The sequence below is a fragment of the Centruroides sculpturatus genome, unplaced genomic scaffold (genome assembly GCF_000671375.1).
Source record: "Centruroides sculpturatus isolate CEXI.00-Female unplaced genomic scaffold, Cexi_2.0 scaffold1242, whole genome shotgun sequence".
In the NCBI taxonomy this organism is placed as follows: domain Eukaryota; kingdom Metazoa; phylum Arthropoda; class Arachnida; order Scorpiones; family Buthidae; genus Centruroides; species Centruroides sculpturatus.
Window position 1 is genome coordinate 142,161 of NW_019385481.1, and position 17,529 is coordinate 159,689.

At 32.6% G+C, this 17,529-nt stretch overlaps 1 protein-coding gene across 1 annotated transcript in view; it reads left to right on the top strand.

Moving 5' to 3' along the window:
- The first annotated feature begins 10,393 nt into the window (after positions 1–10,393).
- Positions 10,394–17,529, top strand: part of LOC111639381 (zinc finger protein 62 homolog) — a 19,866-nt gene continuing 12,730 nt past the window's right edge. Inside the window, exon 1 of the mRNA XM_023385254.1 lies at positions 10,394–10,447. Coding sequence (XP_023241022.1) covers positions 10,445–10,447 — 3 coding nt within the window. The 5' untranslated portion in view covers positions 10,394–10,444. The remainder of the gene's footprint in view (positions 10,448–17,529) is intronic.

The window sequence follows — 17,529 nt, forward strand, 5'->3', positions numbered from 1 at the left end:
ATGACATCCGATCGGATACTCTGCACGGAGAGTATTTTTTGTCGGCGGATGTTTACGATCAACTTTTGAAAAAACTAATTTTTAAAAGTCTTTTAAGCGAGTTCGCGCCCTAAAATTCGCGGGCTCACATTTATATAAATATGGATTTATTTATATTTACTCTTTAACTAGCCTTCTAATCACTAGAAACATATTTTTATAGTGTTAAAAGCATGAAGCCTCTTACCTATTTCACTGTTAAAACCGGAATTACTCCTAATATTGGAATCATTTGTGTTATTTGTTGGAAACGAATTTTCATAAGTATTTATCTGAAACGAAATAAAAATATGTTACATTGTACCGCTTTATTCAAGATTCCGTAATTTTACCTCTTCTTCCTACGTTCAATAATTCTCACCCCGTTAAACATTTATAACTTTATGAATAATAGATACAATAAGTAGAACAAAACATACAAGAAATTTTTAAATAAATATAATAAAATGCATAAACTATATAAAATTAAATAAAATAAACGGACGTCCAGTAAACATCAACCCCTCCACTCCCTTTTAGTTTCGGAAGGAAAATGTCTGAAGTCAACACTTCACGTGGCGCTCCCCTAATTCAAATTTGCCCTGGTTCCATGAACTTATAACGCGTATCCGTTGATTTGTCTGTTTTATCGATTTCAATAGGGCAATGGACTTAACCGTATTATTACAATTATTGACAGTAATCCAGGTTAATATATCACTGCTGTCAATTAACACCGTTAAGTTTATTAAACAATTAGATTGATCGATTAAATACTTTACAGTTTATAAATGCTCTCTTATTTCATAAACGTAATTAAAAAATAAGTATCGTTCATATTGGCTGCAGTTTATCCAGTTTTCGATTCTCATTTACATAATTGTTCCCCTAGATTCAGGGAAGACAAACACTCGCTAAAACGTCAAATTTCACAGTAAACAGCCGAAATGACATTTTCTTGAAATCGAAAATGACGTAGCTCAGTTTAAAGCTCGTGGGGTCATTATTTATACAAATATACTGTTTTAAAAAATATGTTTTTCTATTTCCCACTTTATATTTTAGCATTTAAGTTGTTTCTCGTCCGTAAATCAACACTGCAATCTTATAGAAAAGTATTTTTCACTCACCTCTAAAGGTTCCGATTTAATTGTTTGATAACACTTCACATCTGTATTAAATTCTTTCTTGAAATTCTTTAAATCGACTTCAAATTTCTTTTCGTTTCGTTCAGTTGTATAGTCCGAATGTTCTGTTTCTAACTCTTGTTTTATCTTCATTTTCTTGATTTACGATATTCTCGTGTGTCAACAAACTGCATTGAATCCAAGAATTAATTAATTAATAAATGTTTATTCGAAATTTACAGCAAGTAACAAAGAAAGACGATTAAATTCATTACTACTGTTCCCGTTGTAGCAGTAAAGAAGGGTGCATCCTCAAGGTTAACGGAAGAAACTCCAGTGGTGACACGTCCCCAGCACACGTGATACTTTGCAGCTATAAAATCACGTGTTATATGGTTAATAGTATTGTTCTTAAAACGCACCAATGAATTCTTATATTAGACTGACTAAAAATGAAATACTACCCTTAAAATCTAAAAAAAAAAACTTTCTGGTTTACATTATACTACGTTACCTGTAGAATTTACCAAAATTAATCTTTTAAAAAACTATTGTTATCTTTTAAACTTTTAAAAAACTATTAATATCATAAATTGGGTAAAATCGATTTCATTTACAAAGTAGAAAAGCGCATTTTAATTTCAAATTTACATGTAGAAATTACGAAGATTTGCTCAATATTTCGGATTTTTCTTATTTACAATCCATATTTATTTATATTTAGTTAAGTAAGAATCGTAATAAATGAAATATTAACGTGTAATTAAAGCCTCTCATCGGTAATGTTTTTACCATTATGATATAGTAAAATATTTCGTTTTCGACTATCAATGACGTCAAATAAGCAACCACTGAGAAGCGTTTCTTTCTCTATGAGGCAACCTTATGATCTAGGACCTTGGCAGATGCTATTTTTAATTTAAGTGTAAAAATACCGTGTCCTAACATTCGATATTGCTTGCTCAGCAGCATTTCTCTTGCTGATAGCTAAGGGCGCTGGCTACTGGGTGACGTTTTGAAGTTCCACGTGTTCAAAGGGACCGGCTCCTCGATGAAACTACTTGACGCTTACTCGTCATGGTCGGCGAACTTTCAATGGCGGACCATCTCTCGATGACAATGAACTCGGGAGACCGTTCAATTTTTCGCTTTTATTTGGGGGTCGTTCCCTTTTCTTCTCATGCCCATCTTTATGAATATATATAAATATGTAAATAATCTCTTATAATATCGCTTATTATAGTCGATTGTTGTAATAATCGCTGGTATAATAACCAAAGTTTGTTGGCGTGCACGTGAATTTATGTGCCGCGCAGGTGAGCATGCACACTGATATGAACTGGTGATTATTATATAAAAATGAACACTACAAACACCTAAGATACCAGCGAGAAAATTAAATACGAAGTGCGAATGTGTTCGCTTCGTGTTAAACGGATATCGTCAGAGTGAAGGTCTACTAAGCTGCTCCCGTTGACTACAGCATCAGTGAAGATCCTTACGGATACCTGATTCGAATAAAGTTCTTAACTTGCTTCGTAGAAAAGCACACCTCCACACTCAAATTATATACTATTTACAGTTTATTTACAAGTCAAAATATATATTACACTAGTTAGCAACATTATATATGCAAGATAATATCACGTAGTACATTAAACAATGGGTTGTCCTCTTCCGGGATTACTCCGTTCTGAGGAGGCCTAGTCGCCTGATGGAGTCGGCTCAACTGCATGGGCTGTTTCCATCTCTACACTACCTGTCCCAGAGGATTCTTTAAGAGGAGAGACTCTCTCTCTCTCTAAGCTCTGCAGACTGTCCAAGTGTTAGAGACTACCATGTCCAGTTTCTTGCCCTGCTCTCTGCCTCTCTCCGTCGTTCCGTTATTTAAGTGCTTGTTTGGCGGAAAACTTTTGACAAATCATAATCCTGCTTTCTATCTGAAGCTTACCAAGACGTCTGATGTCCTCCGCCGAGTCAAGCTCACAATCGCGTCTGCTTTTGTTTACATTTTCTTACTTTTTTTCTTTAATAGTTTAACATATGGTAAACGGTCTTTCGCCTGACTACCCGTGAGGCCAATAAACCGAGCGACGCTCTCTTTGTATTCCCTCCTGTTTACAAATAAACAACGCAGGTGGGGGTAATTTACAAAGCCGTGTGACTTTTAACTTTAATCTGTTAATTAAGAGATAACCTTTATAATCAGGCAAGCAAACTGCTGAGTTGCAGAACACGTGCGAAGGGGTGGGGGTGTTGATGTAAGGAGAGGAATGTGGGTTTACAGTCCGTAGAACGACTTCCATGCAGAGGGGAAGGAGTCATCCTAGTTGCATTCTACGATTTGTTCACGTTCAAATTGGCATCGTTCAGATCATTAATACAGTTTAATAGATAACATTTTGTATGGAAGTATGTTTTAAATGTGAGTAGTGGTTTTGATTTACTAGATACTAATGTGTTTAATTTTTTTATAAGAAATTTAATTTGCTTTAGTGTCAACTGTCAAACTATCAATTCACTTTTCATATACGTGTATCTATAACTAAACAAAAGACAAAAATTGGAAATATCTTTAATTATCGTGAAGATATTGGCGAGGTTGTGTGCACCATTTGTGCTAAAGCAAAAATTAATGGTAAATTCGCTAATGGAATAAAAATGGGAAGAATGGAAGTTAGATTATCTAAAGAGACATTTAAATCAGAAAATTCATTTAGATGCTGTTACTACATTAAATAATCAAAACAAATTTGGAATAGAACGTATTTTAAGTGAAACTGCTAAAGATCGAGAAACAAAAAAGGAGTTTAATCAGAGACTAAAGTCTAATCCTGAAATGATAAAATTGCTAATTGATAATGTGCTATTGGCAATTAAAATGGATGTTTCTATGAATTATGTTCAAGAAATCCATGACCATGTAGCAAAGTATGTAAAAAATACGAGAATCTTGACGCAGCAAAAATTATGCATTTAAATTCGTTGAGTGTATAAGTTTTGTGCTTAAAAATGAGATTATGGACACATTGAGTAAAGCTACTTTTCATACATTAATAGTTGATGAAAGTACAGACATTTCTGTTCAAAAAATGTTAATATTATACTTTAAATTTAGATCAGAAAATGAAACATTTTATAAAACAGTGTTTGGAGGTATTCTAAAGTTAAAATAATGTGACAATGTGGCTATAGCTGAAGAAATAAAAAAATTTTATGTTAAGAATAATATTGATATGCAAAAAAATGGTGATTTTTACGTCAGATAGGGCAAGTGTTAAGCTTGGGAAAAAATGGTGCAGCTGCAATTCTTCGACGGGATAAAAAAAAAACATTTAACTGAGCAGCATTGTGTGGCACATAGAGAAGAGCTAGAAATAAACGATGCATATCAAAGATCTCAATAATGCAGGACATTGAAAAATTGCTTCGAACCGTATATACAATGTTCAGTCGATCACCCCGTAAAAACACAGAAATTAGAAGAACTTGCTCATATTTCCGAACATGATGTTGTGTCCTTTAAGCCACTGAATGAGGTGTGTTGGTTATCAAGGCAATTTGCTGTGACTGCTTTGATGAGGAATTACGATGTTTTAGTTGAATATTGTGAAGAACAAGTAAATAATTTTAATGAACCTATTTGCAACTACTGTATAACTATTTTGACAAATCCACAGTATACAGTGGCATTAACAGTTTTTAATATTTTAGATGATCTGGCATCTTTTTACAAATTCTTACAAAAAAAGTTGTTTAAGTACAATTGAAGCATTTGGCTATCTTAAGGCAAAAGTTAATAAATTAAAATCACAGTATCTTGGTAATACAATTTATTGGAGTGAAAAAGTAAAAAAAGTTTTTGAAAAAGTTAAATATGATGTGGATACTGTATCTACTATTCGATTTGTTGAACGTGTATGTAATCATTTAAAATAACAGATTTCCAGATGATGAGTTAAAGGAGTAGCAAGCATTTAATCTTAATGCCATTTTAAATGCATCGAATTTTGAATTTGGAAATGAGAATGTTTCGAATGCATCTTTCCTCTAAAGAGAAAATAAATCTTTAATCAGTCTACAAATACTAGATTTAAAAAAAAAATAGACGTGAAAATATTCATCAAAATTGATATATTTTTTGTGATTAGTATGTGACTAAATACTTTACATCAGGGTTGTCCAACCTTTCTGTTTCTTTAGGCCACATTGGAAGAAGTCGTGGAGTTCTGGGCCACAAGTTTATTGTGGCCCAATCCTTAAATATACTTGTATATTTAATAAGTTACATGTCTAGATTATAGTAGTAAGTATTAAAACTTTATCACGAAATAGGATATTTTAAAAAATTACTTCTACAGACACTTTTAATTTCTACTTAGAAATAGATAAATTTATTTATTATAAAGGAGACAAACGAAAATTTATGTGAAAAACACAAATATTTGTTTTATTTGGGTCTTTAATAAAAAAAAAGCGACGAAACACAATTTTAAAGTGCATTTTTATTCAATAAATATATTTATAAATAATATGTAGCCCAAAATGTAGCCAATGCGTTAAATGATATTTTTTACGCCAAACTAAAAAAAGGGTAGCCAAATTTGGCGCAAAGTAGCCAAATCTTGCAATGCTGGAAGGAATACTAAATAATGCTGGAGTTGGTATTCAAAAGATTATAGACCCACATTCGGAAAAAGGACAGAAAGATCAAAAAATAAAGAAGTGAGAAAGGTTGAATAGACCTTCTGTTATGCAAATATTGATCCTTAATTTTCCAACCTTTCTCAATTTTTTTTTTTTTTTTTTCCTTTCTCTTCTTTTTCCGAATTTGGGGCTATAATCCTTGAGTCACGACTTCAGCTTTATTTAGTATTCCTTCCTCATTCACACATTTCAAGTATTTGAAAATATTTCCTTTCTATTAAAAAATAAAATATGTATAAAGGTTTAGGGCTTTGTTAAACTTCTTTTTTGAGGTTTATGCCGTTGAAATAAATAAATAAATAATAAAAAAAATTTGTCGGTTTTGTTTACACGTTTATTGGGCCGCATTGGAACTTGCCTTGGGCCGCGGGTTGGACACCCCTGCTTTACCTTAACTTAACTAAAAGTGCCCGTTATCCGGAAGGAAGTGAAGCGAAAGAAATGACCTAAATTAACCTTTAACCTCTTTAAAAATGCAAAATACAGTAAAATAGAAAGCAGATTTAAAGTAGAATCACACATAATTGTGTGTGATTGACGTTTATTTACAATAATACAGTCTAAGACAAAATTTTGTCTGGATATTTGGAAAATTAGCAGAAGCTGTTCTACAAATTCAATTCTTTCGTTGATTAATGGTAATGAGTCAGAAAGTTTTAGATTTTAACGATGATATCGAAAACTTAATTTTTAATTACAATTCAGAGGTAGATTCTAGGAACAATAATTGTTAACCATATACCACGTGGGTTTTCATAGGTACGAACTATCACGTGAGTTAATGACGTGCTACTCCTAGACTTTCTTGAGTGCACGCTAACAATAGAACTGAGTTTGCTTGTCTGTCTTTGTTACTCGCTCTAAAATTCGAGTGAAATTAATGTGGATATTTATTATTTGATATTGATTGATAACATTCTATTCAAGAAGAAGAGGTAAGTGTTTTTTATTATATAAATTTTATGAATTTATTTATTTATGCAAATATAAATTCAAACTCGACGATTTCAAAATCTTTCATTGAAAACAGATCGTTGACATACAAGAACATTTTAAACTGAGAAAATGAAGATAAAAGTAGAGCCAGAAACAGAATATTCAGAATTTACATTCAACGGAGGTGATGAAAAGTTTGAAGTTTTAAATAATTTCAAGAAACAATTTAATACGGATACAAAAACATTTTGTAGAAGAATTAAATCAGAACCTTTAGAACATAAAAATATACAGGTGAGTAAAATGTACTTTTGTATACGACTCTAGAGTTGCTTTAAAATGTGTTCGGGACTTTTAAGTTCCGCCAGGCTTAAAATAGTGGGACTCTACTCAAGGTCGCTCCTATCTTCCATTAAAATCATTGAGATGGACGATGATCGGAAGACTAATCATCACAAAATAAAAAAAACCTAAACTTATTCCTTAACAAAATAATCCAGCAACGAGTTGCGTAACTTTTCCGGCAAAAAAAACGTTAAAATTGTATGTGGCACCATCTGTTAGTATAAAAAGGTTTTTAAATAGAATTCCCTATTAGTTATAAAATGGCAAAAGCTTAACTTCGAGAGTAAAGATGAGTTTTATAAAAAAAAAAAAAAATTGTAAATTTTAACAAGTAAAATTTTTTGGATTGAGAAAGTCTTAAAACGTGGATATCTTGTTAAATTTGACCCTCAGTTTTTGGACAAATTTAACAAAATCAGACTCTATACTTTCGCATTTCATATGCATATAAGACTTATTCTGATTGCAAAAAACAAGATACAATTAACGAGCAATTCTTCATTGTGATATGGTCGCAATGCCGTGCTATTTTTAATGATATTTTTAATTAATTTAATTTAAAATATATGCTCGCCACCTGAAATTAGTAATGGCTTGCCCTGCAAAGCCGGCCCTATCATAGGGCGAATGGAGCAGCCGCTCCAGGCGCTAAGTCCTAGTGGGCGCCTCAGTGGTAAAGAAAATTAAAGGGTATAAACTAGGGGCAACCGAGAAGGCGCCATAATAGGATCTCGCACCATCCTAAAACTTGCCGCGGGCCGGCACTGTTGCCCTGTATATTATACTTTTCTTGTTAGTAATAGAGTCGTGCCGTTTCTGTATTTAAGGAAGGAGAGTCAAACAGGCAGAGAAAAGGATAACTGACGAAAGTGGGAATTAATAGGTTTACAATTTTTTTCAAATTGCAGCCGAATTATTAATAAACTACATTTGATGTATTTATATAATTTGGCTGAAATTTGAATAGATTATGAACAATTACATTTCCACTGTCGTCCGTCCGCGTGTCTTTCTTTTCTCAATTTCGAGTACGGAAATACAAGGACATCGAGACCAGATATGGAAACCACAAAGAAAGGAAGCCTCGATTAACTATAGAACTTTCGACTCAATCCAGAACTCACGTTATTTCAATTCAAATTTTCTCCTGAAACGGCACGACTATATTGTTAAAGGAATAGTATGATGCACCGGCACAAGCTACTACTAATTTGAAGCAGAAAGTATTTATTTTAAATTAAATTAATTAAAAATCTGATTAAAACTGTAGCCCAGCATTGTCATTATGTCACAATAAATAATTGCTTGTATTGTGAATGAATTTCTATAATTTCACAATGAAAATAATGAAACTAACACATTAGTAAGCCATAATTTAAATAAATATATTCATTAAATGAATTTTTATTTTCCAATTTAAATACTTTTTATTGATTTTTCTATAAAAATCAATTTGTCTGATAATATAACGTAGTCTTTTATTATTTCAGATAAATATTAAAGGAAAACCAATTTTCACGAACACAAACGGGTCCACTATTTGGAGTCATTCTGGTTATAAAATCGAAAGAGGTAAAAGGCTTAATGCTAAAAAAAACATTAAGCTTCTTAATACTTTTAATACTGTGAAACAGTGGCGGGCCGTGACATTTGATGATAGGGAAGATGTGTTTCTGTAAGAAGTAGACTTCCAGGGGCAATCAGTTAATTGCGAATCATTGATGGTCCAGGATCCGTTTGTATCGTTTGTTCGATAAGCCAGTAAAAACAGTAGACTTCTCTAAATGTATTTTTAATACCACAATTACATTCTGAATCGCTAACCACGACATAAGGGCTAAAATTAAACATAAAATAATAAAAACTTACTTGGTGAAATAAAATGTGTGGTGGATGTACTGTACATACCAGGTACAAAATATTCTTCAATTGTATAAATATATTTATGAATTATACAATTAAATATAACTTTGTAAAGAAACGTACATAAAAATAACAAAATATTCTTTACATTTTAAATCTTAAAACAATCCTCTTAGTCAAATAACTCCCTACGAGTGGCAAATGGATGGAATCACAGACGGTTGCAGTGCGTGCATACACGCGGACTGCCAAATCCCCAGGGTGCCGTTACCGGTCAATGTCAAGCACCTCTTTTGTCGCATCACTAGTATACCTCAAAGACGCGTCCTTTGAGGTTACTTTTCTCACCATAGCTGTAAAACTCTACATATGTTAAACTTAATAGATTGTCCGTCGTTTGTTTTCTAACTAATTCGTTTTAGGACCAGGTGATGTCCACAATAATTTCCAAAATTTACAACTTTTCGGTCACTTTCGTTGAACTGGAAAAATTTCTGTCTTTATTACATCTAATATTACGAAGAAATCAGTCCACACTATACTTGATTAAGCTTTTGTTTAAATAAATAAAATTCCAGCTCTTTCAACAGGATTTTATTTCGTCTCCAATTCCCTAATTGCTTAATTATTTAACTACTTCTTAAGTAGAAATAAATCGAAATCAGTTACTTTGTACTCGAATATTTGTAGTCTTGGGAAAAAAGTGGAAAGACAGATTTTTATGACAATTTTTATGATAAATCGTAAATTTAAGGAAAATAAATTGTACAGCTTTCTCTGTACCTCGTGCATCTCTCTCATTCATTAAATTTAGTTGTAAATGACGCTGCCAAAGTAACAGTTGATTTTTTTAACATTATACAATAATTATACACGTTTTTTTTCCTATATCCCCATAAAGATGGGACGTACAAAATCGTAATATCACTGGTTTATCATTGAAATCCTTAAGTAATAAAAGATGAGAGAGCGGAATAAAAATATCGAATATTTTAATGGATTTTTTAAACTCCTGTCAACTATACAGAACTATCGTATAAATATACCAGTAAATTCCTATCGGTTGGGTTAAGTTATAAATCTACTCGCGATTCCCATAATGGGGCGAGGGCGCCCAGAACTGGTCCTGGATAGAATCATCGAAAGCATTTTGGTGTGTTGCTTCCATCAGTTAAAATTAAAATAATCGTGCAATATGTAAGTTAAATGTTAATTAATAAAAATATGCTAAGTTTTATTTTATATTTCTAGTTTTTCTTAGAATCCTTTAACACGGAAACTTTATAAATTCCACTACAGAAATCAAGAAAGAAGAAGTAAAAGAGAATTGTGATGTAAAATATGCTATAAAATCAGAATGTAAAGTTGTTTTGAAAAAATTGAAGATTGAAGTAAAGACTGAAGACTGTAAAGAAGTTGTTCATCTTCCAGATGATAATGAACAGATAATGGTAAGTAATTCAAATTTCGAAATATTTTACAGTGAAATTTTAATATTAACTTAGCTTTCTGAATGGTTGAAAACATAGCTCAATATCACTAATGTAGGTTAAAATTAGGCTTTGAATTTAAATGTATTCTGTATTAAATAAAAAAAAATAATAAGTATTATATAAGAAAAAGTGTAGCAACGAGTTGCGTAAGTTTCCTGGTTAAAAGATTTTATGTAAAAAATAACATTTATATTATTACGTTTGTGAGCCGCCGGGGAGAGAAGAGGTTCCTCTCTTTGCCGACCACAGGTCAGTGACCTACATTCTTGTCTAGGATGGCGTTACGTTCCGTTACGCGTTACGCGTTACGCGAGTGGAGGAGAGTCGGAGGGGACGACGATAAGGCGTTGGCAAAGTCGAGTGATCACACCGTTTAATAAAATAAAAAATTTACAAAACACCTTCGACTTCGCGGATGAGAGAGAGAGAGAGAGGTAAATTTACAATAATATTTCATATTTCTGAGATAATATCAGATGAATATTCTTCTTTAATGGGTTCGAAAAGCGGTGCAAAGTCTTCCAATTACGGACGTGCAGTAGGTACAAGGGGAAGATATGGTTCGTCTTCGTCGTTGTTCGTTTGATCGGCGACTCCCCCGATTGGGGAAAGGAGGAGTGCTTTTATACGTTTTCTGGTGGGAAAATTCGTCAGGTGTGAGGTTAAAGATGGCGTTAGAATGATAACAATATGACGAATTTCGCCCGTAATTGTAAACTCTACACGGTTGATCGTGAGAATGTTTATAGTTAAATAGAAAGAGTTATAAATTTCTCATGCACTTTATATTTCGTTTCCGTTTTTGTAGGGTCAAATTCCTCTAGTTCAGGGGTGTCCATTGGCTACATTTTGGGCTACATATTATCTATAAATATATTTATTGAATAAAAATGCACTTTAAAATTGTGTTTCGTCGCTTTTTTTTTAATTAAAGACCCAAATAAAACAAATATTTGTGTTTTTCACATAAATTTTCGTTTGTCTCCTTTATAATAAATAAATTTATCTATTTCTAAGTAGAAATTAAAAGTGTCTGTAGAAGTAATTTTTAAAAATATCCTTTTTCGTGATAAAGTTTTAATACTTATTACTATAATCTAGACATGTAAATCCTTAAATATACAAGTATATTTAAGGATTGGGCTACAATAAACTTGTGGCCCAGAACTCCACGACTTCTTCCAATGTGGCCGAAAGAAACAGAAAGGTTGGACAACCCTGCTCTAGTTAAAGGAATTTTATTTAAATTTATTAAAAATGTAAAGGATTAACTTTGTTTATTAAATTATATGACCTGCGAATTTCACACGTTATAGTCAACCTTATCCATTTTCACAGAATTCATCGTTTCCCCCTGTTTCCGGACTAATTAGAAAATATTTAGATGAGTCTAAAAGTATGTTCGATTTTTTGCAAAACGAAAAAAAAAACCGCATCTGCGTCTTGCACGTCACTTTCTCTTAGCAATTCCATTGTTACGTAACACTTCCATTGTCGAAACCTTAATTCTGTCTCTCTCCCCCCGGGGAGAATTTCGAAAAATCCCTTCTTAGTGTGCGTTTTCGTGACGTACCCTAACTGTGTACCAAATTTCAACGTTCAAACTCCTAACTGTTTGGGCTCTGCGCTTATTAGCATCATCAACTCGTCTCGATTATATATATAGATTAGTGATGTGCCGGATCGTTAAAAATGTATATCCGCGAATACGGATACGGATACGGATATGGATCTCAACTTTCGTACTCAGTCGGCGCCGGTGCGTGTGACCTTGGAGCGATATTTGACGCTTTGCGTTAATAACGCGACGTGTTTTTGTTTATGGTGTAAAAGTGTGCTAAATTAGAATTCACCACAAAGGCAGACAGGATAAAGTAACAAAAATTGATATAATTTTCCAATTAAGCTATTTCGAGTCTTTATACGGATTCTATTTCGGGGGATTCCAACTTCACAGTACAAACAGTAGCATGCGAAATTACAGCGATAATAATAGTTCGCTGTATCCAAAGCACGTGTACAATACAGATCCCGATCGCGACAATATAACCCGGAACCTTAAAACTAACCTTAAACACTAACTTAACACTAATAACAGAAAAAGGGATAGAATTAAGAAGACAGAAAAAAAGGTAGATAAGATAGAAATACGGATATCTGGAGTTTTGTCCCTTTTTTCGGCTTGTTTCTTTATGCGTACTGTTGGGTGGGATAACACACGTCCTTCTCCTATAACTGGCCAGTTCTCTTCTTCAATAATTAGGATTTTTCCTTCCACAGTCGTCAATACGACCTTAAAACAGGATCTTTTTTCTGAACTTATTTCTGAACTATCCGGTCATTGAAAATACGACTCCCAGTATTCTCACCTCGTCCGTACACTCTGCCGTCCGGTTTACGAATGACCTGCTACGTCACTTCTCTTTTTTCTCCGGCTCCTGTTTACACCTTTGCTCCTCAAATTTCTAGGAACTGCTCATCCCACCCAAGGGACAGGGAATAGATAAGAAAGTTCTAGAAGAAAATAGAACAATAGAACAAAGGGTAGAAAGAAGAAACGAAACTAAACTAAAATTAATATTTACAAAAATATAGCGTACCGCCACAATAGTTTAGTGCAGTGTTTCCCAACCTTTTTTGTGCTATGCCCCACCTAAGCCTTTCTAAAATTCTTATGTCTCCCTAACATATACAGCGGCTATACGGTTAACTTAAACTCTGGACAAGTCCATTTTCGAATTGCCCTCCTTAGCAATCCAATTGACCTCTGTGGGGTGTGGGCCCCACGTTGGGAAACACTGATTTGTAGCTAGTGTGACACGGGATAGCAAAGATTACGTTTGTGTTTTTGGAGAGTGTTGAGTTAAATTAAAATAAAAACAATGTCGACAAAAAAATTTAGTAGTGTAATATGGAAATATTTTACGATAGTAAATGACGAATGTGCTATTGCTACTTATGTTTAAAATTTCATATAAGTAATGAAATTCATTAAGATAAAAGATCCGTTAAAGATCCACTAAAAAGTAACGGATACGGATACGGATCTTTTTTTCCTCGGATATCCGCGGATACGGATATCCGGCACATCACTAATATAGATGGAAAAATGCTTAATTTTAATGGTAGAAATGCATTTCACGAAGAATTATAGATGCTAACAAGAAATAAAATCTTTATTATGTCCGATCCAATTCTAGATTTTACACGTTACCATTCTTTATCATGTTTTATTACTAAAATTTAATTGCATTAATGCCCCTTTTACACAATGTACAGTACGAAATTTCGATTCTTCATCTTTATAAAAAATTGAATTTTGACTATTTACAAAAAATTTTTTAATTTTTCGAGTCTATCTTTCATCCTTTTAACACACCACAGAAGTAACAGTATATTCGCTTGGATGAACTTCCACAGAACACGTGATAAATTATAACGAAACACACACAAAGTTAAAAACGATCGAAACGCCGACCTTTTATTTGAGGATTCGGCGTTTTTTAACATTAAAACAATGGTTACCATTTCTGACCATAACTACCATGTTCTTTAGCACAATATATAACTGGTTCAGTTATATATTGTGCTAAATCTTCATCTTTAATTTACTATATTGTGCTAAATCTTCATCTTTAATTTATTTTGAAATAATAAATAAAATAGACGCTAAAATAAACTCCCCCCACACATATTCACGATATTTTTTGCCATGTATTTTGGGTGTAGAATATCTTAAATTTGCAAAAAATTACAGGGTGAAAATTGACCAGATTTCAGTACTTTTAGGGATGTTAAGTATGCTATGCATACTTAAGTATGCATAGCATACTTTTAGGGATGTTAAGTACCATACTTAACATCCATACTTAACATCCATATAGGGATGTTAAGTATGCTATGCATACTTAACATCCCTAAAAGTATAAGTATATACAAGATAAAGTAAAAAGGGAATTTCAATATTAAATTTATATATGTAAATTGTAGTGTTTGAAACTTTTCTCAGTTGGTAGTTTGAGTATTTTTGCTTTTTTGTGCACGATAAATTAGAAAATAAACGATGAGTTTTGATTTTAGACTTATCGAAGGGTTGGTCAGGTCCACAATGGATGCGGAAACATGTTGAGCATTACCGGACATACAGGCGAACCTCAGATTTACGAAACCCTTGGCAAAATTTATATTGTGACCCATTAAGATGACGATAGTACAAAATATCAGATTTATTTATTATTTCTAATACTGTGAAGATATTAATTAGATAAACACATATTACAACAAATTAGTAAACACAGCAATCTCTAATTGTATCTAGTTGTGAAGTAGCAGTTGATTATTAGAAAACAATAGAGAGGTTGCGGCCGAAGTTTTCATTGCTGAAATATGAACGTCGAACGTCGAGCGCCGCCATCTTGTAATCCTAGAAGTTTGACAATTGCGTTTGGAACGTCGAACGTAGCGAGTAGAAATTCAGTTTAAACATTAGCCTTTTCTGTGTTTTGGGTTAAATTTATGACGTATTTTATTAAAATAATAATTATTTAAGCATTTGTGAATAACATTGTAAAGAAACAGACGATTTTAATTCAGAAATTATTCAATTACTAGCTGCAAGGACCCGCTTCGCTGGGTTTTTATTTTGGGCAAAAAGTAACGATAGTGAAGATTAAGATAATTACATTATAGCCAATCTTACCCGTTTTCACGGAATGCAAGAATTAGATCCCCGTTTCCAGACTAATTAGAGACCTAGTCCCGATTCTATTTCTAATCGTCTTCTGTTCACGTCCAGTCAAACGAACTACAGGTAACCCCCGTATAACACGGTACTGTTATAGCACGGATTCACTCTGACACGGTTCGAGAATTGGGTAAAACGTTCGTACATCATGAAATATAATAAATTTTTACATACTTAAGTACTAATAGTTCACGAAAATTATTATTTTCGTGAACTATTAGTGCTTAAGTATATAAATTTTTTTTCTTTCCTTCTGTCGATACATATGGTCCTTCTCGAAACTTGTTTCAATGTTGCCAGATCTCGACGCTTCTGTTTCTGATGTTGCCAGATGTTTTTCCCTTATTTCATACTTGCATTATTCTTCATAAGTGCTTAGCACCATATGAGGAAATTTATAAAGATCTTTTAACTATTAGCAAGCAATCTAAAATTGCATACGTTTTGCAAAAGGTAAAGCATGGATCTGAAAATAATGCAGAAAAATGCTTAGAGGATAAGGATAACTTGCCGTTTTCTTTTTGGCAAGTTATCCTCGATTAATAGTGCTTTTAGTGATAACGAAGAAAACATTATTTAATTTATATTAATATGTATCACTTAAATATCTTTATTAAAATTTTCTTATCTTAATTATGAAAATATAATAGCATGTTTTTTANTTATTTACAATAATACAGTCTAAGACAAAATTTTGTCTGGATATTTGGAAAATTAGCAGAAGCTGTTCTACAAATTCAATTCTTTCGTTGATTAATGGTAATGAGTCAGAAAGTTTTAGATTTTAACGATGATATCGAAAACTTAATTTTTAATTACAATTCAGAGGTAGATTCTAGGAACAATAATTGTTAACCATATACCACGTGGGTTTTCATAGGTACGAACTATCACGTGAGTTAATGACGTGCTACTCCTAGACTTTCTTGAGTGCACGCTAACAATAGAACTGAGTTTGCTTGTCTGTCTTTGTTACTCGCTCTAAAATTCGAGTGAAATTAATGTGGATATTTATTATTTGATATTGATTGATAACATTCTATTCAAGAAGAAGAGGTAAGTGTTTTTTATTATATAAATTTTATGAATTTATTTATTTATGCAAATATAAATTCAAACTCGACGATTTCAAAATCTTTCATTGAAAACAGATCGTTGACATACAAGAACATTTTAAACTGAGAAAATGAAGATAAAAGTAGAGCCAGAAACAGAATATTCAGAATTTACATTCAACGGAGGTGATGAAAAGTTTGAAGTTTTAAATAATTTCAAGAAACAATTTAATACGGATACAAAAACATTTTGTAGAAGAATTAAATCAGAACCTTTAGAACATAAAAATATACAGGTGAGTAAAATGTACTTTTGTATACGACTCTAGAGTTGCTTTAAAATGTGTTCGGGACTTTTAAGTCCCGCCAGGCTTAAAATAGTGGGACTCTACTCAAGGTCGCTCCTATCTTCCATTAAAATCATTGAGATGGACGATGATCGGAAGACTAATCATCACAAAATAAAAAAAAACCTAAACTTATTCCTTAACAAAATAATCCAGCAACGAGTTGCGTAACTTTTCCGGCAAAAAAAACGTTAAAATTGTATGTGGCACCATCTGTTAGTATAAAAAGGTTTTTAAATAGAATTCCCTATTAGTTATAAAATGGCAAAAGCTTAACTTCGAGAGTAAAGATGAGTTTTATAAAAAAAAAAAAAAATTGATAACAAGTAAAATTGTCATTAGGTTTGAACCTGCTGGAAATACACACTACCCCCATTATCTCCCCATCCCCTTGACCTTTAATCACCAAAATTTAATATCATTAATCTCACTAATACACAAACCTCCCTGCAAAATTTCAGAAGTTTTTGACAAGAAGCATGAGAGTTTATTATAAAGCTTCAAGCTTCAAAACAAAATTGTGCCTCCCCCCACACACACAAACAAACAAACATCCATACATTCAAAAATTATCCAAAACTTTTTATGCATTTCTTGATGCTTCAAGATGTCCTAAGTTCAAAAACATAAAAATCTTGGGAAGTCATTTTTGGCTGATTGCCATATTTTCCCTCTATTATATATAAAGGGAAAATAAAAATTAATTAATTTAATACAAAAACTGCATAAACACTTTTAATAGATATTTTTATAATAAAATTAACCTTTCCAAAACTGGAAGTAAGCTACAAGGATGGATCAAATATAAACGGTAATTTTGCTATTCTGCTTACCACGCAGTTCCTAGCTAGATGATGTAGAGTGCAGTTGATGTTTGGTTTGTGAGGAGTGGGG